The 9,095-nt window shown below is 48.6% G+C and overlaps 1 protein-coding gene across 1 annotated transcript in view; it reads left to right on the plus strand.

Annotated features, from left to right (window-relative positions):
- The first annotated feature begins 5,114 nt into the window (after positions 1–5,114).
- Positions 5,115–9,095, plus strand: part of KCNF1 (potassium voltage-gated channel modifier subfamily F member 1) — a 6,026-nt gene continuing 2,045 nt past the window's right edge. The window contains exon 1 of the mRNA XM_040496908.1: positions 5,115–5,153. Within this exon, the coding sequence (XP_040352842.1) occupies positions 5,115–5,153 (39 nt within the window). The remainder of the gene's footprint in view (positions 5,154–9,095) is intronic.

The following is a 9,095-nucleotide window of genomic DNA, read 5'->3' on the forward strand; positions in this document are numbered from 1 at the left end:
ATGTGTGACTGGCCCTTTGCTGAATTCCATGGGGTATAAGGAGGCACTAGCTATTTCCACACCTGACATTCCCTTTCCCCTGTGTTGAGCTGTGGACTGGATTTCCTACATGGCAGCTAATCGTCAGTGTAAACTCTGGACTTGGACGTATGCACCCAGAGAGATTTGTCTGAAAATCATCACTTACTTAAAAAATTGAAGACACTTAATTTTTTTAGGGTAGTCTTAGGTTTGTATCAAAATTGATTGGAAAGCATAGCATTGTCACCTACCCCATTTTTAAATCAGGTTATTTGCTTTCTTATGGTTGAGTTTTAAAAGAGTTCTTAGTATATGTTGGATAACAGTCCTTTATCAGATGTATCTTTTGCAAATATTTTCTCTCAGTCTGTGGCTTGTCTTCTAATTCTTTTGACATGGTCTTTTTCAGAGCAGAAGATTTTATTTCCTATTTTATTTATTTCATTTTTGTAAAGCTTATTTATTTATTTTGAGAGGGAGGGAGGGAGAAAAAGAGAATGTGAGAGCAGGTGAGGCAGAGAGAGAGGGAGAGAGAAAGAATCCCAAGCAGGCTCCACACTGTCAGCACAGAACCTGACGCGGGACTCAATCCCATGAACTGTGAGATCATGACCTGAGCCAAAATCAAGAGTCGGACGCTCAATCACCCAGGTGCCCCTCAGAGCAGAAGTTTGTAATTTTAGTTAAGTCCAGTTTATTGATTATTTCTTTCATGGATTGTGCCTTTGGTGTTATATATATATATTTTTAATTTTTTTTTTCAACGTTTATTTATTTTTGGGACAGAGAGAGACAGAGCATGAATGGGGGAGGGGCAGAGAGAGAGGGAGACACAGAATCGGAAACAGGCTCCAGGCTCCGAGCCATCAGCCCAGAGCCCGACGCAGGGCTCGAACCCACGGACTGCGAGATCGTGACCTGGCTGAAGTCGGACGCTTAACCGACTGTGCCACCCAGGCGCCCCATGGTGTTATATTTTTAAAGGCACCGCCACACCCAAGGACATCTAGGTTTTCTACTATGTTATCTTCTGGGAGTTTTATAGTTTTGTGTTTTGCAGTTAGGTCTGTGATCCATTTTGAGTTAATTTTTGGGAAGGGTGTAAAGTCTATGTCTAGATTCATTTTTTCACATATGGATGTCCAGTTGTTTCAGTACCATTTGTTGAAAAGACGAATCTTTGCTTTGTAGTCCTTTGCCCTTTTGTCAAAGAACGGATGACTGTATTTATGTGAGTCTATTGCTGGGCTATCTACTCTATTACATTGATATATTTGTTGATTTTTTTTTTTTTTTTTTTTTTTTACTGCCACACTGTCTTGATTACTGTAGATTTGTAGTAAGTCTTAAAGTCGGGTAGTATCAGTCCTCTGACTTTGTTCTTCTCCTTCAATATCGCATTGACTATTCTATTCTGAACCTTTTGCCTCTCCATATAAACTTTAGAATGATTTTGTCAATATCCACAAAATAACCTGCTGGGATTTTGATGGAATTGCATTGAATTTATAGATCAAGTTGGGAAGAACTAACATCTGGACAAAATGAATCTTCCTATCCATGAACATGGGATAACTTTCCATATATTTAGTGTATCAGACTTTTGTAATTTTCTTCATACAGATCTTGTTTAAATTTTGTCAGATTTATACCTAAGTATTTCTTTGGAGGGGGGTGTTAATGTATATAGTAATGTAATAGTGTGTGTTTGAGTTAATTAACAGGGGAATTCTTCTGGGTGGGCCTGGCCTAATTAGGTAAGCCTCTTAAAAGAGGGCTTCGGTCTTTACTGAGATCAGAGAGGTTCTGCTGTTGATCTCAAAGAAGGTTAAGCATCCATGAGTCCTATAGTTGCAAGGAAATTCTGCTACATGAACGGGGAAGAGGGGCCTGAGCCCAGACAAGACCCCAGCCCCAGCCAACACTTTGACTGCAGCCTTGTAAGACCTTGAACAGAGGATCCAGCTAAGCCTCAGCAAGACTCATGGAAACTGTAAGATAACAAATGTTTGTCATTTTAAAATGACAAATGCTGAGTTTGTGGTAATTCATTACACAAGAGCAGGGAACTAATTCTATATGTACAACACTGACCTTTGGGGAATAGGAATCTGGGGAATGCAAGTATGGGCTTTCCCATTTAAAAAATTTTTACAGTAAGTATATGTTAATTTTGCAATTAGAGAAAAGGAAAATGCTAAAGGACTTGTTTCTAAGAGAGTTTTCTTTTATACTCCCAGTGTGCTTAAAAAAATTTTTTTAATGCTTGTTTATTTTTGAGAGAGACAGAGCGTGAGTGGGGAAGGGGCAGAGAGACAGGGAGACATAGAATCTGAAGCAGGCTCCAGGCTCCAAGTTGTCAGCACAGTCTCAGACGTGGGGCTCGAACTCACGAACTGCGAGATCATGACCTGAGCCGAAGTTGGGCACTTCCCTGACTGAGCCACCCAGGCGTCCCTCCCAGTGTGCTTTAAAAGCAAGTTCAAAAGCAAATAGCATCCACCCCTCTCCTGGTGACTGCTCTGCTCCCAACCGGTGGGGCCTGCAGCGGGAGAGTCCTCCCATTGTCTGTGCTTTTTTTCCCTAGGAAAGTCAAAGCAGCGAATCTCAAGCCCAGAGTGGGTACTACCTGCCAGCCTCTAGGGCAGATGTACTCGTGCAGCATCTCTGATGTCTTCGTACATATCTGGGACGCGCGGTGGCCCTGTCATGTGCACCGTCCTCCCACACACGACCTGAGCTGGATGAGTCACAGTGAATGGAGCCAGGGAGGCGGAGGTGTGTGGGCGCAAAGGCACATGCCCACAGCAGGAGTGGCATCCAACAAGTCCAAGCCTGTCCTTCCTCCCTCCCTTTGCCTTCACATTTTCAGCATCTTATACTTCATAACGCCTGTTCACGCTACGATTTTACTTGTTCCCCATACATCTTATACTCGGGAAGGAAATGTTCACTAGTTCCATTTTTCAGATGAAAAAAACTGAGGCATAGAGAATAAAAAACCAGCTCAGGGGCTGGGACACAACTGACATTTCCTGGCGATTCAGGTTTACATCACTGTCTCCTCTACCCTTGTTCTCCATTCAACACCCCTCCTGCCAGCCGGCCTCCTGCACTTGAGTCCCAGGCACAGTTTGTTCAGACAGGAGTCGGTGGGCTTCTAGTCAATCAATTCTTTGGGACTCCAGGGGCAGCTCACTGCACTGACAGGTGCATAGCAAATGATGACATGTAAATTTCCGACGGAGTACAGAAGTGAATCCTAATGAAAGGTATTATTAAATTCAGCCAAACACAAAGAAATGTTAACTGAACAGAACTGATTATTCCATAAAAAGGGAGTAGACTGCAGCTCGTATCATTTGTTGTCTAGACAAATCACTTAGATACACATGTGCTGGTTTTAATTAGTGCCGTGGAAATTGAGCATTCTGTAGCCCAAAATGTTACTGTTCAACAAATAAAAAAATACATATTTAATAAGGAAAACTATAGCTCAAACAATCACTCCCCAATGACACCTAAATAGACTGGGTTTTTTTTCCCTTCCTTATTTAAATGAAAAACCTACACGAGTCAAAATTGCTGCTGCTTCTTGTGTCTAATAGAAGGTTTTGTGTTCCCCGCCCCCTATGATATCACGAAATGTACAATTCTAATAGAAGTCATATGCAGGAATGAATACACCACAGCAAGATACTCTCTATTTTTAGCCAAAAAGTCCAAGCTATTTTTTTTTTTTCCTGGTTTGATCCCTCAGGAAGTTCTTGATGCATCTAGCTTCCTGGTTCAAGTTTCTACACATCAGTGACTCTTGATGAGAAGACAGCCAATGGATTTTTTTTTAACCTATGGTATTCCAGCATAACCCTCCACAAAATCTGGACTGGGTGTAGGGGTAGAGTGAGGGGGGGCCTGTGTCTAGCACGGTGGAGAAGGGGGAGGTCTAGGGAAGATGCGGCAGGTGTAAGGGAGGAGGAAGCATGTCTTGGTCTGCTTGGGCTGCCGTAACAAAACCCTTCCGGCAGCCAGAAGCCTGAGATCAAGGTCCTGATATGGATTCTGGTGAGGGCTCTCTCTCGGGCTTGTAGAGGACCACCTTCTTGCTGTGTCCTCCCATAGTTTACCTCTGTGTGTGTGTGCAGAGAGAGAAAGAGAGAGATCACTAGTTAGTCTTTTCTCAAAAGGACACTAATCTTATTAGATCAGGGCCTCACCTTTTTAATTTTAGTTATCTCCTTAAAGGCCCCATCTCCAAACACAGTCACATTGGGGGTTAAGGCTTCAACATACGAATTCGGGGGAGGACACAATTCCTCCCCGAAACAGGCCCAGGGAGAGCACCCAGTGCGGAGGAATCCACAGACCCGCCCTGCAAGCGTGACTCGCTGTGTGAATCAGGTGCATGGGGAAAGCGTGGTGGGGTGAGAAGGGAGGACTTTCTGTGCTCCAGCCTGTCAGCAGACAGGGCTCTAGGCTTGTGAGGCTTTGGGAAGGAGGCTAAGAGGCTGGGGCGTGGAGCTTGCAGGTTTGGAGGGGTGAGTGGGTGCAGTCTTCTGCTCCCCTCTCTGTGGTGCTGAGGCTGCTCCCTATAGGGCAGGGTTCCTGTGCCTCGCCTCTCCCCTCCTCGTAGGTTCAGGATGGCCTCAGCGCCTCCAGCAGGGGCCCTCCTCCCCGCCCTCCTTTTGTTACCAGCCCTCAGACTGCAAATACCTCCCTGGCCTTGACCTGTGACTTACAGTTGTCTCTCTCTCACGCACCTGCTGTCAGTGGCGCCTGCTCAGCTGTGAGCTGCCTGCTGACATTTGCTCTGCTGGATGTTACATCTGCTTCTCCCACGTACGCTGACGTTTTCTATACTATCTCAGGAAAAAATGCTGGTTAATAATAAATTAATTGCATAATCAACCCACTGCTGAGCAGTGAGTGACCTGAGCTCTAAAAAATGGACCGTCCAGATTCCTCACAGAACCTACTAGGCTCTATGTGGTCTGTTTCCAGCTTCGCCCATCAGTACTGACCCGCCTCCAAATGACATGTAACCCCTGCACAGGCAAACTGGGGAGGTCCTCAGACCTCAGGGCTCAACCTCCATGCAGTCTCTTCCAGACGCCCGAGTCCGCGGCGGCAAGGTATCTGGAACCCAGAGACTTTGGATCTAGAGACCATACCGAAGGGTGGCTGGAGTCGGGGGGCCCTACCTGCCTGAGGGATCACCATCACACCCCCCAAATGCACACCTAAGCCAAGCGAATGCCCTGAGCAAACACAGCCTCTTCCTCTTCCGACTTCTTGCCACGATATCCAGGGCCGCCCCTCGGCGCCCCCTGTAGGGAAATTCAGGAAGCACCACTCCTTGGGGGCACCTCTCAGCTACACTCTCACTGCAAACTAGGTATTAGTTACAAAAAAACATATTTTCTACTGGAGTATGAACCCAGCTCCCATAGCCAGGGTGGAGCGTGTGTGTGTGTGTGTGTGTGTGCGCGCGCACGAGCCCCCGCGCGCGCTTGGGCGCTTTCCATTGGAGCTCAATAAATATTTGAATAAATGAATGCGTGTTTTAAAGCCCATTAAACTTACACTAAGATGCAATTTGAACATAATTCTGTAGGTTAACTAGGGAGCAACTGAGAAGGCCAGTGATGTGAGTAGGAACCTAAACATGAATATGGGGCGTGGGTAGGAAGCAGCGTGCTGGACTACACTGGACAGAAGAATTGGCCTTTGTGCCAGGCAGGTCTCAGTTCAAATCGCACCTCCACTGTTATCAGTTGTGTGACCAGAACACGGGCAGGTGACGGCTGTGGGCTGTGACAGCAGAGGATGGCGGTTCAGACCCCCAGCTTTGCCACCTGCCGGGTGATCTTGGGGGGTTACCTGACATCTTATTTCCTCAGAGAGAAGCATGTGGAAATTACATGAGCCAAGCGCAAAGCAAATATTGTTATTACTCAACCTTTCTGAATCTCACCTTCTTATTCTGCAGTAACAGGTTGTAAGGCTGATTTTAAGCGGAAAGGACAGAAATTTGTAAAAAGAAATTGCACCAAACAGTATGTATTTTGTGTGATGTATCGTAATACAATGTTTGATACTGACTCATTAAAGAAAAAAAAAGTGCTGTCAGTGACCTAGGAACTTGATTTCATAATCCATTAATGGATAGAAACTAAGGGTTAACAAACCCGGCTAGGGGCATCTGGCTGGCTCAGTCGGTTAAGCATCTGACTTGGGCTCAGGTCATGATCTTACAGTTCGTGAGTTTGAGCCCCGCCACGCGCTCTCTGCTCTCAGCGCGAAGCCCACTTCAGATCCTCTGTCCCTCTCTCTGCCCCTCCCCTACTCGTGCACACAGGCCTTCTCTCAAAAATAAACATTTTAAGTTCTAAAAAAAAAAACACAGTCTACAGAATTGTGTGTGCATGTGTGTGTGTGTGTGTGTGTGTGTGTGTGTGTAAATTTTAATTCCAGTAGAGTTAACACACAGTGTTATATTAGTTTCAGGTGTATAGAGTAGTCAATCAACAATTCTATACGTTACTCAGTGCTCAGCATGAGCATCAGTCCTCTTCACGGACCGCACCCTTCCCCCCCCTTCCCCTCTGCTAACCCCCCGTTTGTTTCCATAGCTAAGCGTCTGGTTTTTGGTTTGCCTCTTTTTCCCTTTGTTCATTTGTTTTGTTTCTTAAGTTGCACATATGAGTGAAATCATGTGGTATTTGTCTTTCTCTGACATTTTGCTTAACATTTTACTCTCTAGCTCCATCCACGTGGTTGCAAATGGCAAGATTTCATTCTTTTTTATGGCTGAGTAATATTGCATAGTATATATGTATACCACATCTTTAGCCATTCATCTGTTGGCGGGCACTTGGGCTGCTTCCGTAATGTGGAAATAAGTAAATTTCTAAGTAATAAGCCTATTGTAAATATGGCTGCTATAAACATAGGGGTGTGTGTATCTCTTCAAATTTGTGTTGTCATATCCTTTGGGGAAATGCCTAGTAATATTTACTAGGTAGTACTGAGTAGCAGAACTACTGGCTGAGAGGGTAATTCTATTTTTAATTTTTTGAGGAAACGCCATACTGTTTTCCACTGTGACTGCACCAGTTTGCATTCCCACCAACACTGCCTAAGGCTTCCTTTTCCTCCCCATCCTCGCCAACACTTGTTTCTTGTGTTTTTGATTTTAGCCGTGCTGACAGGTGTGAGGTGATGTCTCGTTGTGGTTTTGATCGCCGTTTCCTTGATGATGAGTCTACGGATTACATTTCTTTTTTACTTTCTTTTATTTTTTTTAACGTTTATTTATTTTTGAGACAGAGGGAGACAGAGCGTGAACGGGGGACGGTCAGAGAGGGAGGGAGACACAGGGTCCGAAGCAGGCTCCGGGCTCCGAGACGTCAGCACAGAGCCCGACGCGGGGCTCGAACTCACGGGCCGTGAGATCATGACCTGAGCCGACATCGGACGCTCACCGACTGAGCCACCCAGGCGCCCCTACGGATCATATTTCTAACAGACTATTTTTCAGAGCAGATTAGAGTCACGGCAAAATTGAGAAGAACATGCAGAAATTTCCTGCCTACCCCCTGCTCCGCACCTCTCAGCTTCCCTATCAATATCCCCCACCAGGGTGGCACGTTCGTTACGATCGATGGACCTGCAGTGGCACCTTATCACCCAGAGCCCATAGTTTTTACACTGGTGTTCACTCTCGCAGTTGTACATCCTGTGGGTGTGACAAATACGTAAAGACACGTATCTCCCGTTATGCTATCACACGGGATAGTTTTGCTGCCCTAAAAATCCTCTGTGCTCGTCTAAGTCACCTCTCCCTCTAGGATATTTTTTTTCACACGGTCTCTGGGTCACAGATGATGTTCAGTAATTTTCAGTGTAGATCTCCTTGCCAGCTATTGCGAGGGTTCAGGCATGTGAGCGGCTGAAAGACAGCGGTGGCCACGACCCCAAAGAGAGACACAGCGGAGGGTGTGGGAAGGGCAGGCAAGCCTCGGAGACAGAGTGGGGAATGGGGAGGCAGGAGCCCCAGGGGTGCAAGGGCTCTGGCCGCCAGTGGTAGTGGGCAGGGGAGGGGGGCTGCGGAAAAACAGGACGTGGTGGACAGCTAGGGCCTCCCCGCGGGATTTCAACCTGCTAACCCTGGGTAGATCAACCTGCTAACCCTGGGTAGATCAATCGGCCAGGACTGCAGGAAGCTTCTGGATTAAGAAGTGGCCACACCGGGCTCTACTGCCTTTTCACTGTGTGACCTTGGCCAGGTCCCTTCTCTCCTCCAGGGGCTGGACTGGATGTCCTCGCTGTTCGCTGTGGAGGTGGAGGCGAAAAGGTGGCGCCCACGGCCCGAGGGGCAGCGTCGGGGGTCGTAGGGAACCTTCAAGGACCAGGGAGGCCGGGCGGGAGTCGGAGACCCGGAGGGACCGCGGACGCGGGCGGGAGCAGCCTCGGAAGGGGCTTTCTCGGGCACGGGCACGCATTCCTGCCAAGCAACAGGCGGCCGCGGGGCCAGAACTTTGGGGCCTGAGCCGCCGGCCGCTTTAAAAGCCGGGGCTCGGGGCCGCTCGGTGACCGTCCCCCGGAGGGGCGGGCGGGCGCGCGCCGGGGCGGCTGGGGCGGTGTTGCCCGAGGGTGAAGCCGCTCCCCGCCGCTGCCGCGCGTGCCTTGCGGAATTTCACCAGAAGAGGGTACAGTCTGAAAGGCTCTTGACGTCAGGCTGGAATCCCTATTGTGCTTGGAACCGGCTCGGGCAAAGCGAGCCCAAGTTCGCTCTCCGCACGCCTGGGCGGACTGCGTGGGTCCGGCAGCTCCGGGACTCGTCCCGCGCGGGAGGCGCTCGCGGGGACCCGCGCGGCTCGGGGAGCAGCCCGCCGCCGCCGCCGCCGCCGGAGGACGAGGACGAGGAGGAGGAGGAGGAGGAGGAGGAGGAGGACGGCCGCCCGCGGGGGGACCCTAGTCCTGCAGGGAGGCCGAGCCGGGGGCGGCGGGTCGCGCCGCCCGGGAGCCGGGTGAGTGCCCAGGGCGAGGCCGGCGGCCGCCAGAGCCCCCCA

This window comes from Herpailurus yagouaroundi, unplaced genomic scaffold, assembly GCF_014898765.1.
Source record: "Herpailurus yagouaroundi ecotype Mexico unplaced genomic scaffold, PumYag 188, whole genome shotgun sequence".
In the NCBI taxonomy this organism is placed as follows: Eukaryota; Metazoa; Chordata; class Mammalia; order Carnivora; family Felidae; genus Herpailurus; species Herpailurus yagouaroundi.